General features: G+C 43.4%; 3 protein-coding genes across 6 annotated transcripts; 1 reads left to right on the forward strand and 2 right to left on the reverse strand.

Annotated features, from left to right (window-relative positions):
* Window positions 1-111: 111 nt before the first annotated feature.
* On the reverse strand, window positions 112-5,373 carry ARPC3 (actin related protein 2/3 complex subunit 3). Its single transcript, XM_009564654.2, has 7 exons — window positions 5,259-5,373; window positions 3,723-3,822; window positions 2,587-2,663; window positions 2,241-2,309; window positions 1,843-1,969; window positions 1,235-1,329; window positions 112-635 (listed from the first exon to the last, which is right to left on the reverse strand). Exons 1-7 carry the CDS (start codon window positions 5,262-5,264, stop codon window positions 573-575), a joined length of 537 nt encoding a protein of 178 aa, XP_009562949.1. The 5' UTR covers window positions 5,265-5,373; the 3' UTR covers window positions 112-572.
* A 1,293-nt stretch (window positions 5,374-6,666) lies between these two features.
* Window positions 6,667-12,213, reverse strand: GPN3 (GPN-loop GTPase 3). Of its 2 annotated transcripts, none has more exons than XM_009564651.2 (8): window positions 12,103-12,213; window positions 11,088-11,196; window positions 10,162-10,329; window positions 9,601-9,725; window positions 8,795-8,910; window positions 8,193-8,289; window positions 7,621-7,749; window positions 6,667-6,908 (listed from the first exon to the last, which is right to left on the reverse strand). In XM_009564651.2, the coding sequence occupies exons 1-8, from the start codon at window positions 12,148-12,150 to the stop codon at window positions 6,846-6,848; spliced, it is 855 nt and encodes a 284-aa protein (XP_009562946.2). In that variant the 5' UTR covers window positions 12,151-12,213; the 3' UTR covers window positions 6,667-6,845. The 2 variants fall into 2 exon arrangements, with proteins under 2 accessions (XP_009562946.2, XP_053938313.1); XM_054082338.1 differs by lacking the exon at window positions 12,103-12,213 and adding an exon at window positions 11,898-12,040.
* A 165-nt stretch (window positions 12,214-12,378) lies between these two features.
* DENR (density regulated re-initiation and release factor) lies at window positions 12,379-19,145 on the forward strand. 3 transcript variants are annotated; one of them, XM_054082340.1, is made up of 8 exons: window positions 12,379-12,532; window positions 14,057-14,171; window positions 15,164-15,183; window positions 15,468-15,552; window positions 16,183-16,266; window positions 16,883-16,999; window positions 18,071-18,210; window positions 18,955-19,145. In XM_054082340.1, the coding sequence occupies exons 2-8, from the start codon at window positions 14,066-14,068 to the stop codon at window positions 18,997-18,999; spliced, it is 597 nt and encodes a 198-aa protein (XP_053938315.1). In that variant the 5' UTR covers window positions 12,379-12,532; window positions 14,057-14,065; the 3' UTR covers window positions 19,000-19,145. The 3 variants fall into 3 exon arrangements, with proteins under 3 accessions (XP_053938315.1, XP_053938316.1, XP_053938317.1); XM_054082341.1 differs by lacking the exon at window positions 12,379-12,532 and adding an exon at window positions 12,600-12,713; XM_054082342.1 differs by lacking the exon at window positions 12,379-12,532 and adding an exon at window positions 12,857-12,956.
* The last annotated feature ends 11 nt before the right edge of the window (window positions 19,146-19,156 follow it).

Genomic DNA, 19,156 nt, shown 5'->3' on the forward strand with positions numbered 1-19,156 from the left:
GATTCACTTCCTGCTAATTACAATTATGCAATAATGATGGGTCTTTTCAGAAAAAAAAACACCCTCTGATTTCTTTGACGGCTTTTCATAAGAGATAAAGTAGTTACCACATTAATTACAAGCCAAGTTTATTGAAAACAAGGTAAAAATCACTGCACTGGACAACACAGCATGAGAGGGACGTTTTCTGTGGACATACGATTCTGAGACTCTAGCCAGTAGAGCAATTTACACAGCTCCCCCGCCCCCCAGGCGCGCCCATTTCTTCTCTTTAAATACAAGCCCTGTTTTAAATGCCAGCTGCAGGAACTGATAAAGCAGCTCACATTTGAAACAGCGTGTTAGAAATCACTTATTAAGCACCAGCTTAATAATATTTGCTTACACTACACAAATTATTTTCTTGCTCTCCCTCCCTTTATCCCTTATTGACTGGTTTGTGGGTTTCGGTTTGTTATTTTTTCTTCATAAGCACTTAGTTCTTCCTTGGTACAAAATGTATCCCAAACAAAGGCAAAATACTTTATACACCTTGCTGTGGAAATGTTTAATGTCATTGCTACTTTGCTTCTTCACTGCCCAGGACCTGACAGACTCTTGTTCATGAATTGTCTCTTCACAAAGCAGATCCACCACTGCAGAAGGAAGTACAAAAATCAGAAAATATGCAAAAGCAGTTTCCATGCAGTAAACAAAACAGTCACATTCATTAGAAAGATATGCCTTTAAAACTGCAGTAGCCTAAACAATTTCAATATTAAATGCAGTCACATTTGCACATGAAACACCTGAACAGTAGGAAGATAATTTGTGCATTTGATTAGATTTTTTTTTTTTTTTAATCTGGATATGAGACAAAATGGTCTACTTCAAAGAAGCTGTCAAATCAGACCCTCCTGGGAAGATAAACAGCATCTCTCATGGTTGTTAATTTCCGTTTGAAAACCTAGCCAGCAGCAGATGTGCGACGTTTGAAGAGTTTAACCAAACACTACTTATTATTGCCCTGCTTTTTCAAGTAACACAAATTGGCATTTGCTGTCTTACCACATTACAGATTAAATTTATTGATAACTTGCAGCCTGCTACTCCCCCAGCCTTGGAAGAACAGGGAAGCTTATGCCAAAGTAACCCACCTGATTCCTCACCCGATCACCTCCCTCCCTTCCACACAATTCTGATAAAACACATTGAGCCTCTCATTAAATCTGTGACAATCTCACTGATCTCCTACCTTACTAGGCTTGTCACTTTGAGGATCAAACACTTTTTCACAAAGGCGCAGTCCAGTTTCTTGTCTCAGCTGCTGCAGGTAGGCCCTCATCATCTCTGAAACAGAGCACAGGGAAAAAAAACACTATGAACCGAGGCAGCACCAAGTCAAACTGAATTTAACAGGGAAGTGTCAGAGATCACAACTTAAAGCAGAAAGTGTTTTCACACCTGCAAGTACTCACTGCTGGCTGAGTTGGTTTGCTAAATTTACAGCCACATTTGGGATTTTTATGATATTTGTACCCATAAAAAGAATCATCCAAACTGTTTTCTTCTCTCAGTTACCTTTACTCATTATTATGGGCTTCTGCTAGTGCAGCAGTTGGCTTGGACTCTCTTACAGGGTTTAGCTAGTGATTATATTGATGTAAAAGGCAGATTCAAAGTCCGTTAATCCAGGGGAGTAACTGAGCTCCTGAGGTCAGAAAATCCAGCTTCTGCTGGAAGACAGAACTGCAACTTTAGAACATGCAGGTTTAAAGGTAGTTTTTCTATCTGCACCCACAAAACCACAGCTAGTAAATGGTGAGCCCATGGAAGCCCTCAGAGGTCTCGGACTAGCCTTACCTTCCTCCTGTTTGTTGGCAGGTTTGGCATAAATGGCATTAAGTGGAAAGCCAGGCTCCCCAGGGATTGGGAAGTTTGTGATTCCTAATGTGTACATTTCTTTCTCTCCTTGGCCTTTGGAGTTACACTGGAAGAACCAGGCAAACAACAGATGAACAGTTATAAACAGCAGCTCATGGACCAGCAGACCCAAATATTTTACCAATCTGTAACATATAAAAACTCATCAAGAACAGCAACATATCTCTGGAGATCCACAGTCTTGGATCATCTGTTCCTCTGACAACTGGGGTGAACAGGATTATTTCTTCCCCTGTGATTATAATATCAGCAAACTCCTTCCCAAGTACAATTCCCAGAACATACTCAGTTCCTGCGCAGAAAATTACTTTTCTTACCTTTTGCAGCTTTTTCAAGCACTCGGAAATGTACAGAGTTACATAGATCAGCGTTCTGTCAGCCTCATTCTGTAAGAGCAAGCACAGAGCCCAGCCACTCTTAGACTAAAGGAGACTTTATGGAACTGATAAAAGTTTGAAACAGTAATGAATTCAAGCCGTTTTGGCCTAAAATTACCCCATATGAGAGGGACTTGCAATCATGAAATTTACCCAAATTTAAAAATTAAATGGGAGAAAGGGGAATTTTTGTTATCTAGTAAAATGATTTAATTCAAAATAAATTTATATTCACAGCACCAACTCACCAAAGAACAACTAAATGTACAGTATCTCAAAAAATTACCTTAATTTCATAATTTTTGAAGAAAACATTAGCTTTGAAGTAGTAGATAGCTTCATCTATGATATCTGTGTCCTTAGCTAACAAAAAAAGAGTTATAGAGTTAAACAGTGCACCATTATATTACATTTGGTCATAACTTATACTCACTGAAATACATAAACAATCATTCTTGTAAAGGCAAAACTTTGGTGTTTACAAAAAGCAGAACAACAGCACTGCGTAACAGAAAAATTGTGAAACGCCGGTGAGCTCAGATCATAATATTTAAGCTTCCTGCTCTTAGCAAGAGCTATAACATCCCTCTTCTCCTCTCATGACTTCTCACTTCACAAATGGCAGCAATTCAGCAGTTCCCCACTTTTCTACCAGTTGAGTAACTCACCAGAGTTTTAACAGTGTAAAAATCTCAGGATACAAAAATGTTTCTGGAGAAAGCAAAACATCACAATCACACAGATTTAATTATCTACTCCAAAAAAAGGAGAGGGAGCAGAATATATAACTTACTTTCACCTGCTTTTGCTACCATCTAAGACTGCTTAAATCCAGAAACATTTCCTTTGTATTTCCCTTCTTAAACTGAACTGCCATGCTATCATGTCTGGGAAGCACTCCTTCACATGCTGAAGGGAAATCCAGAGCAGATTGCCGGTAGCCTCTCGGGATGCTTCATTTCCCTTTCTGAAGCCTGCTGCCCTGCAGTGCTGCCTGTCCTGCTTGTCCCACAGAGCAGCCAAACGCCTTCACCTGAAGACCCAGCGCCTCAGTTCTCTGTAGCTAAACCACCACTTCCTCCAACAGCAGAGGGTTCGCACCACTACAGCCTCCTCAAAACCTACCGAACAGCACAGTGAGACACAACAGGAAGCACAAGAATAGTAGCCATAAGCTGTAGTTACTGAAACAACTGATGTAGCTTGAGCATGGAGCATATATATATATCACGGCTTAATTATTTTCTATGATTTCCACAACTTAACTACTGGAAAACTTTTTTCCTCCTCTATAAACTGCGAAGTACTCAATTTCCAGCCTGTGACTCCTCTGATCACTCTTGCTAGGGCTGGCTTGGAGCAAAGCATGAGATGATGAGAAGCTCCATGCAGGCAGGATTTCAGAGACTATTACAAACTTACTTTCCCGAGGTGCTGGGCCCTTGAACTGGCTTCTGATGGGCAACAGCGCCATATTCCCAATTAGCTTGGTGTCCGAGTCCATTAAAGTTGAGTGGTAAGCCTACAGATGGGATGGAAAGGCTGGTTATTAACGCTACTGAAAATGGACATTTAGACTGGACATTAGGAGGAATTTCTTCACGATGAGAGTGGTGAGGCCCTGGCCCAGGCTGCCGAGGGAAGTTGTGGCTGCCCCATCCCTGGATGTGTTCAGGGCCAGGTTGGATGGGGCTTTGGGCAGCCTGATCCAGTGGGAGGTGTTCCTGCCCATGGCAGGGGGGTTGGAACTGGATGATCTTTAAGGTCCCTTCCAACCCAAACTATTCTATGAATCTATGATTTCCGTGTCGCATCATGTGCCCCCATGTCTTCAGTCAGTCCAGTTCATTAGTGATGCTTCCAGCAACTTTTCCTTGCACAAACAATCGTTGTTTTCTAATTAGGCTCAGATCTCAGTGCATTTCTGGTGAAGACCATCAAAAGCAGCATCACTGGCACCATTAATGGTTGTGGTGGTGGGAGACACGGTAAAACCGGTCTGGCTGGTCTGCGTGTGTCACTTCAGCCCCAGACTGCTAAACCCCATTCCGCACAGTGCCAGGGGGTAACAGCCCAGCATCTCTGCTTAAGTTATGGGGCACTGCAGAATTCATTGGTATTGCTCATTAAAAATATTAGATTTTATTTCCATGTCTAGATACTAATATAAGCCAGGGTTAATAGGTACCCACACTCAAAAAAACCTTTCTCTGCACTCTAAAACTTGTCTAAGTGGAAAAAAAAATCCTTTCTGCATATGACAGACTCAGTTTTAGACACTTTCTAGACATTCCCACTATCCCAAGCCACTGGGAATCCTTCTCCTCCTCCTAGATGGGGTTTTGAAGGGGAAAAGGGAAGTCGCCGGAGGTGGGTGGGTGTAAAACCCATCCCCTGGCAAAAAAAAAAAAAAAACCCCAGTCTATTCTAATCAGAGGAAAGTGGTGTGAACACAAACGAAGAGAAGCACAGGTTTTATCACCCTCCCGTCTGTGAGTGGATCCCTGGCAGGAGGAGGAATAAGAACAAGAGGAGGAGGAGGAGGAGGGAGAGGGAGAGGAAGAACAAGAGGAGGAGGAGGGAGAAGGAAGAGAAGAGAGGAGGAAGAGGAGGAAGAAGGAAGAGAAGGGAGGGGGAGGAGGAAGAGGGGAAGAGGGAGAAGAGGAGGCGGAGGAAGAAAGAAGACGAAGGAGGAAAAGGGAAGGGGGAGAGGGAGGAGAGGAAGGAGAAGGGAGAAGGGAGAGGAAGAGGGAAGGGGAGGAGAGGAGGGAGAAGGAAGAGGGAAGGGGAGGAGAGGAGGGAGAAGGAAGAGGGAAGGGGAGGAGAGGAGGGAGAAGGAAGAGGGAAGGGGAGAGGGAGAAGAGGAGGAGGGAGAGGGAGAAAAGGAGCAGGGCGCTGGCCGGGCAGCGGGCTCCCGCAAACCCCCGTTCCCAGCCGGTGTCCCCGCTCCCCTCTCACCGGCATCGCGGCGGACGGGCGGGACGCGGCTCGGTGGGGCCGGGCGGGAGCGCAGCTGCCAGAAAACCTTCCTGCTCGGCCGGCGCTGCAGGAAATGAGGCTACGGGGGCGGCGCCAGGACGGGAAGCGGCAGCGGCGGCTCCGCCCCGGGGGAACCGGAGCTTTCCCTCTGCCCCTGCCCTGCCTGGGGCTGTACAGCAGCGAAGCCCAGCTGACACCCTCCCAGCCACCCTTGCCTTTCTTTTCCCTTCCCCTTACACCCTTATCTTTCCTTTCCCTGCCACCCGTGGCCATCCTTGCCCGTCCACCCTTTCCTTTCCCTGCCACCCACATCCACCCTTTCCACTCTCATCCTTTCCTTTCCCTTCCACCCTTATCTTTCCCTCCCACCCTTGCCTTTGTTTTCCCTGCCACCTTCGTCCTTCCTTTCATATACACCCTTGTCTTTCCCTCCCCCGCCCCCCCATGTCCCTTCCTTCCCCTGCCACCCTCTCCCATCCTTCTTCTTGCAGATGCTCTGAGATAGCTTGGGCACCTCTTCAAGGTTGCATCTGGTCCTCCCTGGTTCTTCTTCCTCTTGTCCTGGTCCTAACCACTTCTTCTTCCTCTTATCCTGGTCCTAACCACTTCTTCTTTCTCTTATCATCACACTAGTCGTTATTATCTGGCTTAATTAGCCAGGCACAGGCAACAGATGTTCATTATCAAACAGGAACAAAACATGCTCATGTAAGCAAAATACCTACCTTAAAACTTAATCAAACCATAGCTAAACATGTTATAATGCAAGCAAAATAGCTACTTTAAAACTTAATCAAAACATAACTAAACATGTTAGAATGCCCCTCTTCGCTTTCCCGGCCATCACATGTCCTTACTGACAGAGGATCTTCTGTCCTCAGCGAGGGTGAGTGCTCGAAAAGAGTGCAAAAAGGGATGTTTTGCTCACAGCCGTTTTTCCTTCTAGTGGTTTCTTTCTTTTAAGTGTTGTACTGAACTTAAGAAGTTACTGACACATAAACCACTCAAAGCCATGTGCAAGTTGTGCAAAAACCAGACTTAAAATCTCAGCTCTTCCAAAGTGAATGGAAAACACACGGGTTCTTCAAGAAGGGTGGGTGGCCACCCACTGACCAGACATCCCTTTAAAGTTGCCTAATTCAGTCAACTTCACCTAATTCAGGTTCAGTTCATGTAAATTTTCACCCTTTAGAACAATTCTCTCATCTAATATCTACTTAGTTATTAATAAATATTTATTACAACATACTTACAATTCAGCCTTGCCTCTTTCGCAAATCATTTGATTTTTTCCCAAGCATTCCTTGGCTTAAATGAAATCCATCTGTATTTAGGGAACTTTCATCGGTACTTATCCTAGCCTGTGTATTTTATTAACACACACGCATAAGAATTAAAAATTGTTTATTAAAATAGTTATGGGGTCATATAGCTTATTCTGCACTATAAATATTAGTTATTTTACAGATAAAACATCAGGTATGTTTGTGTAGGGGTGGATTTTTTTTTATTTTTATTTTTTAAGACAAGCAAGGTGTTTTCCTCCCATTCTAGAACATCCATTTTTTACTCATCCACATGATCCTGAAAGTATTCATCCACAAGAGCAGATTTATCTTCTTCACATTCCTACCAAAAAGAAAACAAATAAGGTAAAACCTTTATTTTCCCTAGTGGCTGTTGTACATTGTCCTGTGACGTTTTATTTTAGAAACCACAAGAAGAACAATGTCTAATACGGTTCCATAAAACATGTAGCAAAACGTCCTGAAAAGCAATTTGTTCGTAGAGCTATTGAAATTGTATAGGTCAGAATCTAGATCCAGGTATTCTGCATACCTGAGAGTATAAAACTGAATTAAAAAAATGGAATAAAAGCACTGGACTTGCTCCTTAGGATTCATGAGCTGAAAAATAAAACTAGACATGGCTTGGAACAGATTTTAATGCAACAGTCTTCTATCTTGTATTTTACAAGTTAGAATTTATACCCGATCTATATATCATATAAAACTCCCCTGATAAGCCCTGTGTTGTAACAGTCACGTAGGAAGAAATTTTAGCGATCTTAATGGACCTTTGAAGTTTAAAATTCCATTATTTTTTAAAAACAAAGCACTACTTTTAAATCACATCCATTCGAGCAGTCCACACGTGCCACAAATTTCACTTTTGTAATTGTAAATGAAGAAGATATAAGCACTGTCACTAAAAGACTAAACATGGCTTACTTTGAACCATACTAAGACAATAATTTATTAGCAAAACAAATAAAATATTTATATTACAACTTATATTTAGGATCCATTTTTACTTTTTCATCTTATCAGAAGTACCTTACCCTTGGTTCTTTAAATTCGAGATCTTCTCCATACTGAATGGTAAAGTCTATGTGCTGCAGAACTATGTTTATACTTTCCTCATCAGAGCGATCAAAAGGTAGAAATCGAACCATTCCGTAGTCATCAATCTAGAGAAAGGAATTCAAAGGGCACTGGTTAGAAAATGCAGTAAGTTATTCCTCAATCACTCTAAGCCACATCTTTAACCCAAACTTAGTTATTCCATGTCTAGACTGATAAAACACCATTTAAAGCTACACTGCAAACAATGACAATTCCCCACTCGGAACACCTGGCTATCAATCCCGAGTTCTACAGGGCAGGGAAAGCTGTTAAAAAGCTGAGTTAAAACAGGCAAAAAGTAAAACACTCAGACGCCTGAGAATCTTTTAGATCTTGGCTCTGTTGATAAGTATGGTAGGTAAATATAATACAAAGTTTTGGGTTAATGTGGGGATAATTATTATAGAACGCACAGGATCTATATAGCGATGAAGTCAATAACCATACAGTGTGGTTTATAAACACAGGACCGAATTTAAGGGTACCAGTTAAAAAGCAATATACTCACCAATCCACATATAGATTTAGTCAGCTTTTTAAACATCTTGCTTTTCAATATATTTGTAGAATCTTCAATCATAGAATACATATCTGGATCCAAGTACCTAGGAGAAACAAAGTCGTTGACATCAAAAGAATCCTTAGCCACAAAATAAATGAGTCATCGTGTTTTTATATAGCTACCAAATCCACATATTCTGTGATCTGAATGAACTAATGTCATATCAGGAGAGCTTAAAATGCTTAATTTTAGCAGAAATGCAAAAATAACAAGTAATTAATTCAGTATGTTCAGTATCAAAAAAATGATAGGATTACCTCAGGTTTAGATTCTGAAATACAGCACCCCCCAATGTCATTCAGAGTGGCGTAAGTTATTCAAGATAACAATTTACAGAAAAATCCAGAAATAAGTGCAAAGATGGAGCTAGACTTTTGACTTTTTTGAAGGAACCTATCCAGACATTTAAAGACTCTGTTCAATATAAAACAAATGTATCTTCCCCCATTTCAAAAGATTATCTTTTAACCAGGAGAAACAGACTGGACTTTGAGGGAAACTCACTTCAAGATATTACACTACAGAATAAGTAATTTCTTGGCACTTACCTCTCTATTTCCTTCTTGGCTTTCTTGCTCAGCAAATCCATTTTGGTCATGATGTTAATCTGTGGAATCTCTAAAGATATCATTGCACTGAGTGCTGCCAGAATTCCAGAGATAAACTTTAAGAGTATGAAAAATTATGTAGTTAAGTATGGAAAAACACACCATCACCACACAGGACACTCAACCACAACCAAATCTAGACAATGAATATATGAAACACAGCCACAAGGCCAAGTGGGGAGTCCTTAGTTCTGTTGGGAAAGGGAAGTGCTGAGCTTCTCAGCTGCCATCTTATTTCCAGAGCCTCAAATCTGGATCTGGGACTGAAAAGACCACTACAAAACTCAAAGCCCATCTCGGGATTCTTACGGCTAGACAGGGAAAGTGCCCTGCTCTCTCTCCAGATCTGAGAGAGCTCTCGTAGAATCACAGAAGAGCCTAGGTCAGAAGACACTTCTAGAGGTCATCTGGTTCATACAACTGCTCAAACCAGAGACAGCTTCAAAGTCAGATCAGGTAGCTCAGGGGGCTTTGCCCAGCCAAGTTTTAGAGAACTCCATAAACGTATACCACACTCTCTGTGCCCTTGTTCCAGTCCAACCACTCTTGCTGTGCAGGAATCTTTTCTTTACATCCAACTGGAATTTTCTTTGCTCCAAGCTGTGTCTGAGGCAGCTAAAGACATCAATCAGATCTACCCCTGCTTAGCATTCTGTCCTTGGGCTAAACAAACCCAGCTCCCTAAACTGCTCAGATTTCCTTTTCTTTATCAATATGAACTTTTACAGGAGATTTCAAATGGATACCTTAAAAGATTCCACCATAAACTGAGAATCCACAAGAAACACTCCACAGACACGGAATTCCCACTGCTGAAGCTGTTCTACCAGCTGTTTCATCACCGGCAGATGCGTGTAGAGTTCTATCTGACCTAGGGCAAATTTGGGATATCAGTTTGCAGAAATGTGAAGCTCACAGAAACAGTTCAGTTACATAGTTCTATAAACATGGGCACTGCACTTCATATGAACAAAAGCTGACAAAGAAAGCATTTTCCTTTCCAGACAACTGACTATATTTGGATGGATTTAAACCAGAGAGGTGGAAAAGAAATAAAAGCTTTTTCCCCTCCCACGACCTCCAGTTAGCACTTATTAGCAGTTGCCATAGCGTTTCCAAACCATCTGACGCTATCAGAAGTCAGTGCAGTCACCCAGATTTTCCTGGGACCGAGTTCACTTCTTAACCATCTTAAAGTGACTCTGACAACTGTACGCAGTGCAAAAAAACACATGAACGATTACGACCAGCAATAAAAGTACCACAAATTTTATATTGTAAACACCACAACATTAAGATTTGTTTACCTGGGCAATCAAACAATATATAGTCATCTTCCACATGCCCAAGGCTTTCCTCTAGCCAGTTAAAGTTATTGGCAAAGTATTCCATGCAAAACACCAAGCCGCCATTGGGACCAAACCTTAAGGATTCATCTTCCATGACGTCGTCCACTTCTATCAACTCACGGATGTCTGGAATGACAGGCGCGCAAGTCGGTTTGAGCTGGTTCACTCAGAGCGATGCCCGAAGGCGGTGGCCCACAGCCCCCATGTTAAAAGAAATCATCAAATTATGAAAATACAAAAACGCCCTAAAGTCAAGAGGCTTTTACAAGGAGCTAAAAGTTGGATCGCAGGTGTTTCTGTTATTACTAAGCTTAAGAAAAAAGGAGACATTTTCCCAAATTAGTTAAGGAAAAAGGAAATGTTTGATGAGATTTATTGCCTTCTTAGCAAAACTAACCATGAATGGGTGCCACAGGGCAAATTTAAGACCAGAAACAGTCTGGTAAAGAGGGCGAGTCAAACAAGGATGCGATAACTAAGAAATGCAAGGACTAACTATTTAACTTTAATACCAACAAGAAAGTGGCAGAAGTTCATCGGTGCAGGACTATGGAACAGCCACTAGAGATTGTAGACAGATTGTAGAATAATACATTTACGATTTCAGGATGTACACACGGTAAAAGATCAAAACAGAACAATTAGTTATGAATGCGCATGACTTTTCTGCGAATTCTATGCATATTTATGTATCTGTAGTATATAAAATTATAGGGTCTATATTGGGGGGTTCACACCTGAGTTTGGAGGGTTTGCCTCCCCCGAGTGTCCAGAATACTGTACCCACAAACTCTGAAGAAACAATATCTGTCTTGGTGATGTAGAGATAGGCTTACTGCACACTGCGCAACAGATCCGCATTTTGGACAATACCTGCTGCTCACCTGCCATCACTGGGTAGCTGAAGAGCTCCGCTGCCGGGTCCAGGTTGACCACCTGCACAGCGCGGCCCAGCGCCTCGCAGTGCTGCACCATGGTGGAGCAGTATGTGCTCTGCAAGGTACACAGAGATCTTCAGGGCCTGCCTATGCTACTGCTGCCTCCCCACCCCTTCACCATCACAGAATCACAGAATGGGTTGGAAGGGACCTCAAAGCCCATCCAGCTCCAACCCCTGCCACGGGCAGAGACACCTCCCACTGGATTAGGTTACTCAAAGCCTCATCCAGCCTGGCCTTGAACACCTCCACGGATGAGGCAGCCACCACTGCTCTGGGCAACCTGGGCCAGGGCCTCCCCACCCTCACTGTGAAGAATTTCTTCCCAATATCTATTATGAATCTCCCTCTTTCCAATTTAAAGCCACTGTCCTTCGTATTGTCACTCCATTCCCTTTTAAAGGCACACCTCTCAGCTTTCTTAAGGCCCCTTTCAGTACTGGAAAGCTATAGGATCTCCCCACAGCCTTCTCTTCTCCAGGCTGAACAACCCCAACTCTCTCAACCTGTCCTCACAGTAGAGATGCTCCAGCCCTCAGATAATCTCCACGGTCTCCTCTGGATCTGTTCTAACAGTTCCACGTCCTTATTCTTCTGCCCTCTCATTAGAAGTGTTTGCCTCCTCCCTGGAGGTGTTCGAGGCCAGGTTGGACGGGCTTTGAGCAGCCTGGTCTGGTGGGAGGTGGCAGGGGTTGAAACTGATGATCTTTAAGGTCCCTTCCAACCCAAACCGCTCAATAACTCTATGATTCTTACGTTGGGGACTCCAGAACTGGACACAAGGCTTCAGCCGGGAGAGCAGAGCAGCATCCTCTCCCTCATCCTACGAGCCCCACTGCTTTGGGTGCAGGATGAAACGCACTGCCTTTTGACCAAAACTAAACTTTTTAGTCTCACTTTCCCCACTCCCGACGCCTGCCCCCACGCCTCACTTCTCTCCTCCCCCTTCCCTCCGCCTCACCTTCCCGCTGCCCGCCGGGCCCATCACCAGCTGCGCGTACCGCGGCATCGTGCCGCTAGCGGCGGTGGCGAGGCCCGGCGACTTCCTGGTCACGTGCCCCCGGGCAGCCAATAGCAGTTCCGCTCCACCCTTTTCGCCCCGCCCCCCCGCGCTACGGGTCGCGTTCGGGCTCAAACCGCGCACGGCCACACCCCTGCCCTTCCTTTTTTTTCCGGCAGCGCTGAGGGGGGGCGCGCACGTGCCGCGGGGAAGCCAATGGCGCGCACGCTCCACCCGGCGCGCGCCTCGGCCGCCCTTCCCCAATCTACGGGTCGCGGTCGGGCTCAACCGCGCGCGCGGGTCTCGCGAGACGGCGGCGGCCGCGCTGGGCGGGCGCACGTGCCGCGCGGCGTGAGGAGACGCTGCCGCCGCCGCCTCAGGGGCCTCCCCGGTAAAGCCGCCACGCTGCTCCCCCGCAGCCCCGTCCCAGCGGCCGCTGACACCCCCCTGTACACCCCCCGTTACTTCATCCTTCCCCCAGCCGCCCTCCCGTCCGCCCCCTTCGGTGCTGCGGCTCCGCCTCCCCTCGCAGTGACTCCCCTCGCCCCTACATCAACATCCTCCCCCTTCAGGTACCGGTGCCCTCCTTCTCCTCAGCCCCGATCCCCTCCCTGCACCGTGAGCCTCCCCTCCTCGGGTACTGGTGCTCTTCTTTCCCCCAGCCCCGACTCTGGAGCCTCCCCTCTTTGGATTCCACTGTCCTTCTCCTCAGCTCCGACCCCTGAGCCTCCCCTCGGCTACCAGTACCCTCTTTTCCCCCAGCCCTGACCCTTCCCCGCACTGTGATCCTGCACCTCCTCAATGCCCCTCCTCGGGTGGGTACCCAATGCTTTCCTTCTCCTCAGCCCCGAGCCCCTCCCCGCAATTCGAGCCTCCCCTCCTCGAGTACCGGTGCTCTCCTTTTTCCCCTAGCCCTGACCTCTCCCCACACTGTGATTCTGCCTCTTCTCGAGTACCGGTGCCCTCCTTTTCCCCAGCCCCGATCCGCAAGCTTCCCCTCCTCGGGTACTGGTGCCCTCCTTCCTCTCATCTCTGTCCCCCCATCCCGCCATGTCTGTCATCTCCATGATGTCTGGTACCCCAGGACCCTTACTCTGTCCTCACTTTTACCCCCTACATCCCAGCACCCTCCCACACCCCCATCTGGGATCTCCATGAGCACTCTGGTATCCTTCCCCTCGCTGTGACCCTCTCCTCCCTTTCGTCCCCCACCACCTGTACCTCCCTGGCATTTTCCCTCAGTTCCCTTCACTGCCGGCACAGCACCCTAGCTGTGATTTTTCCCCACACGTATATCCTGCTGGCTTCCATGATCCGGGGAGATTTCTTAAGCGTTGAAACCCCCTTCCCTGTTGAATTCTATTTTCTGAACCCATTACCTGAAAATATGTGAATGAAAACTATTGTTAAATGTCTTAGCAGGTTGAGTTTGGTTTGCTCGTTTTTGTGGTGTTTGTGGGTTTTTTTGCCTGTGTCCTAGTATCGAGCTGCAACTCTTCAGCTGCAGATTTGGATGCCCTCTTTTCTTTGCTAGTATACTGGCAGTACCTCCCCTCATTCCCCCAGTCGTCTCCTGTTTGTATGCTGTTGATTTGACATCATACTTCACATTTTGCTTCACCCAGTGTATTTTATAATTCCATGGGGTGTTCTCACAGATCTTTCTTCATTTCACACTGCATTTTGTGGCGCTCTTGTTTTTTTTCCTCCGTATGCATTAGAATTCTGTCCCTGTATTCTTGCATTATTTATTGTCTCCTCTTTTTTTTTCTCCCTGGTGTCTCCTGTTTCTCTTGGAATTATGCCTGTTTTCTCTGGGATTTGTCAGTCTCTGGGATGCTTGTTGAGTTGGGAAAGGTGTGAATAACTTCAACGAAGAACTTGGGTTCTGATTCTTCTGTTATGTGACCTCCAGGCTTGTGACATGGCCACAGATGTAGCTGATCCTGTGGTCCCTGACTGCAGAGCAGACATAAGGAGCAGTGCCAGGTCAGATGCCGACTATCCTCTTCGGGTTCTCTACTGCGGAGGCAAGTGCTGAAGGGGCAGTTGTCCATGATTCTTATGATGTGCTGTTTATGAGGATGGCTGAACGGAAAGAATGAAAGGATCAGAGGTCATCGTTTGGTCAGCTTTTATTGAGAAGCTAGACCGTGATCAGTTTGAGCTTTCTGATCATCTTTCTGAAATAGCTTGGGTTGGCTATCTAAAGTGGTTTTGGTAGAATGTAGGTGTCTTCCCTCTGAGAGATGAAGGCACTGGCAGCTTCCTACGTTTAAAAGAAGTGGCTCTCATGTTGTGAACTGTGGAAATCTCTTCCTGCAGAAAGTCAATAAAGCCTTCAGAACAGAAATGGCCTGTGAGCATTAGTATGACAATAAGAAATAAAATTCATAAAAGCAATTATTGGATTTGGTTTAGAATTATTTTTCACTCATTACATTTGTAGTTATGTGGATGAAATTTGAAGGAAAGTGAATAATCTCAACAGATACGTTTTTTAGGTAGGCGTGTTATTTAGCTTTGGACTTGAATATGGTTGCAGGGGATTAGGAGAGAATCCTTGTTGTGCATGAAAGCCTGCACGATTGGTTTGGGTTTGTTCTGTGACCGGGCCCCTCTTCTGGACAGTAGCAGCTGTTGAAAAAGGGAAAGCTAACCAAATCAAATGGTAATTTATTAGGTATATTTTTTCACCTCAGGTAGAGCTGGTGTTTATTTCTGTAATTTTTCCCAATGCTGTCGGCTTCTCCCTCCCTTCCTTCTGTGACCGGCTGCTCTAGCTGTGATAGTTTTATTCTAATGCAGAGTGTGAGAGCAAATGACCAATGAGAAAAAAATTAAAATGTGAAGTGGTATCAATAAAGTAATCTTTTTGAATCAGTGTGTGGTGTAACCAGCAGTTATGATGTAAGGAGTCATCCCTAACTTTAAAATACCATTTTGAATTTAATACTAAGGCTTTAAGTGGAGAACTTCTTTTTGTAATCTGTTCTTTTTTTTTCTTCCCTTCTTTCTCCAGTCTGTTCATTGCCAACAGAGGTAAGATAATTTTTTGTTGCCTAAATTTCTTCTTTCTGTTCTATGATTCGTGACTATGATGATTCTTCCTGATCTTTTCTGGCTTTTATTAATTGTGGTAGTTCTGTGCTTCAGCCACCATCATGACACGAGATTTCTTATGCACTAGGATAATATTAGCGTTCAGTCATCTTAAGGAGAAACGGCTGAACTGAATAGCAAACTTAATATGTTGTGGTGTGTTTGTTTGTAATGTGTTTTGTAGTTGCTCTGCTAAAAGCATTCCTATGATCTTTCTTCTGCAGTACTGCGAATACATGCCTGATGTGACTAAATGCAGACAGTGGTTAGAGAAGAATTTTCCAGATGAGTTTGCAAAACTTACAGTAGGTAAGAATCTTTTCTAACTGTTGTGTGCCCTTAGACATATCTAGAAATCTCTGAACTTGTCCAATTCTCATCTCTTCCTGCTCTATCAAGTGTGAAAATAGTCTGAGTCTATCATGTTTTTGGTTGCTGTGAAAATGTTTGATAATGTCAGAAAATACTGAATAAACATGTAGTTTCAATAATAACGTCAGAGCTTTCTTAAGTTTTCCACTGTAACCAGTTATCCATGTGTGTGTTTCCTATCAGAGTTAGTTTATCTGATTTAATGTCTGTCCAGTCTGCTATGGATGCCTGGAGGAAAGGTCATTAATAATAGGGAACTTGATGAATTACATTTGGAATTTCAGTATTAACATTATCACTGATTTCAGTCTCTCCGTGGAAGTTATGTGAAAAGACTGTATTGAAATTGTAATTGTATCTTTGAGTGAAGGCTTTCCTGAAGCCTAACCTGCATAAGTATTATAATGAAGATGTAACGCTTCAGTCAAGAGACTCTTGCACTTCCACACAGACTTTACAGATTTGGCAAAATGTCATTCTGCTTTGTGTCCCGTTCCTGTAAGGCTGTGTTGGTTTGCCCACTAATTTTGTTCTTTCTTCTCCCCATTTCTTTTTGATGTTTTTAAGAAAATTCACCTAAACAGGAAGCTGGGGTTGGAGAAGGCCAAGGAAATGTGGGAGAAGAGGAGGAGAAGAAGAAGCAAAAGAGAGGCAAGGTCTAAATAGTTGATTGTGGTACTGATTTATAAGCAGTTTGGGGCATCCCTTTCTCACCTACTGGCCTGGACTATGGTACAGATTCCTTGCATTTTGGTTGTTAGCTGTGTGATAACTCTGCACAAAAGATACTGAATATCTTTTCTCCCCGTGGTAGCAGAGTTGGTGCAGTGATATATGCTGACAAAAGAACTGAGTAGTAGGAACAGCAAGTGAAAGATGACCTGCGTCATGTTTCTCATTGTTCCTGTCATTGCTATTGCACTTATTTGGGGAGTAATTCTCAACCTAAAATCAGCTGGCAGGCCTCCCAGAATGCTTGTTTCTGCCCTGTTTAACAGCAGTTTAGAGGTTGCTTGCAGAGTAGAACAAAGACTGCTCGAACACACGTTTGACATCCATGTATTGTTATTTCTTTTAATATTGAGCTTTGACGTGGAAGCTTTCTTAAATAATAATAAAAACTGAGGCAATGTGCAAAATATTTTTTTGTTAACCAACGCAGTTGGGGAGATAAGTTTCTTCATGGAGGTGAAATCTGACCTTATATGCTTTTCTTGATTGTGTGAAGTCCTTTAACTAATTGTGTAACGCTATACTCTGTTTAAAGGTGGAAGAGGTCAGATAAAACAGAAAAAGAAGACTGTACCACAGAAAGTTACAATAGCTAAAATTCCTAGAGCAAAGAAAAAATATGTCACGAGAGTGTGTGGCCTTGCGACGTTTGGTGAGTTGACTTTTGTTATATGGGTTTTGTTGGTTTTATCTGTGCTTGCTTTTAACCTTAGGATGTTTCTTCTGATTGTATTAAATTGAGTGTTCTGCTTCCATTTGTGCGAGGTGAAAGTCCTGAAGCGCTTTTAGCAATTCCAAAGCATGCCAAAGTTATACTGAGTCACATCAGTGATAAACTGTTCGAGTCCTTATTTCCCTAGTGTCTGCAAACAAATGGGGTTACAAGTTTTTTTTGAAACAGGGCTTCCCATAGCAGTCCACTTGTGTAGACTTCAGAGAAGTCTGTTGTCTTTCATTATAAGTATGTTTATTTTCAAAAAGATGCTAATTTCCATCAAACTTCTAAATACATTACTGACAATTATTTTCACCTATCCTTGAGACTGATTAAGTAAGGCTTTAACTGCCTTTGTAGTACAGCAGTCAAATCATTACCAAAGTGTGCTAACAATGCTGTCCTACATGGCTTTGGTTCAGCTGCAAACAGCCACTTGATGTTTATAACATTTTACTTCAGACATTGATTACTAGTTCTGTTAAAAAGGTAACGCTTGACCTCAGTTGTATTAACTAGATATGTTATAATATGTATTTCGAGCACGAGAGTATTTTCAATCCTCTTGAGGGGTCAGTGACGTGCTCTAGCTTGATCGGAACTGGATGTGTCTTTGTGCTGGAAACCAGTCTCCAAAACTGTTGGGACATGCTTCTGAAAGGAACATACTGAAGCAATTCTACGGGAAAAACTTTTTCAATAACTATGAAGTTATCGTGAACTGGAGGGGCCTTTTAATTAGTTCTGCATGTGCTTTTCTGGTGAGTGTATGCAGCACAGTCAAACAGTGTGTGTAGAGAATGCTCGACGATTTTTGCCTCAGAGTTTGCTAGATATGTAGAGTCAGTTTTTGTGTATTTTAAACAACAGACTTTTCCTTTCAATGGAAACTGTAGCAAAACTTTAAGTGTAAACTGTTTTCAACAGCTAAATCAAGGTTTTGGTTTTAGACTTGAGAATACTTGTATGAAATGACTGCACTTATGCCGTCCAATTTCCCATCAACAGAAATTGATCTTAAGGAAGCACAAAGGTTTTTTGCTCAGAAGTTTTCCTGTGGTGCCTCAGTAACAGGAGAAGATGAAATCATCATTCAGGGGGATTTTACAGATGACATCATTGATGTAATCCAGGAGAAGTGGCCTGAGGTAATAAACCCTTTCTTCTGTTAGAACGCTGATTTTCCAAATAGCCTTTGATTTTCCTGTGATTTTGGAAAAGGGTTTAATGTTTGGCAACACCGATAGTTGTACAGAAATTATTGCAGGCCCATCATTGAATGACTCAGTTAAGGAGTGATTAAACTTGAAGTAAAACCATGCTTCCATTGTCCAAGAAACATTAACTCCCTAATTGTGTAGTGCTGCTGTTGTGGATACTCCCGAGAGGAAGGCATGTGGGAATAAGTACAGCTGTCAAATACCCATGGCTTTTGTGTGACTGTTTCTTAACAGGTGAATGCTGACTATTCCTACATTGCCATTCTGTTTTTCAAAGTCTCTTAATTTTTTTTTTAAAAAAAAAACATCTGAGAAGTGAGCGCACTTGTGTTTCAGAGGAAGAAATTATCTAGCTTTGGGTTGAACCAAATTGTTGACAGTTGAGAAGTTTGGTTGCACTGCTGTAATGGCAAGTGGTTTCTTTAAGTCTCCCTCATCATTCTGGTATTTCCTGATTGTAGTTCTTTCTGACATAACTCCACAGGCCTGTCTTTGTTCAGAGCCTCTGTGTCCTGTGAGGACATGTCACTTGTGTAGAGTTTACAGCAGGGAATCTCGTATGGTGCTGTATCCTTCTCCCACTCTTCATATACATGTACAGTGGTGAATACTGAGTGAGACACGTAAGAAGAAAGCGTCTTAATATGCTATGTTCTGGCTTTTTTTTCCTAGGTGGATGATGATAGCATTGAAGATCTTGGAGAAGTCAAGAAGTGATAGTGAAAGACTACCTTTATTTAATTATGGTTATAAATGATGTAGCCAAAGTGAGGCTTCTAAATCCATTTGCTCTGCAGTGAAACTGTGGAGAACCCGTATCCTTGGCATTTTCACTGTTCTGTATAGGCTGCTTGTTTGGTTTTTTTTTTGTTGT

The sequence above is a fragment of the Cuculus canorus genome, chromosome 17 (assembly GCF_017976375.1).
Source record: "Cuculus canorus isolate bCucCan1 chromosome 17, bCucCan1.pri, whole genome shotgun sequence".
NCBI classification, from domain to species: Eukaryota; Metazoa; Chordata; class Aves; order Cuculiformes; family Cuculidae; genus Cuculus; species Cuculus canorus.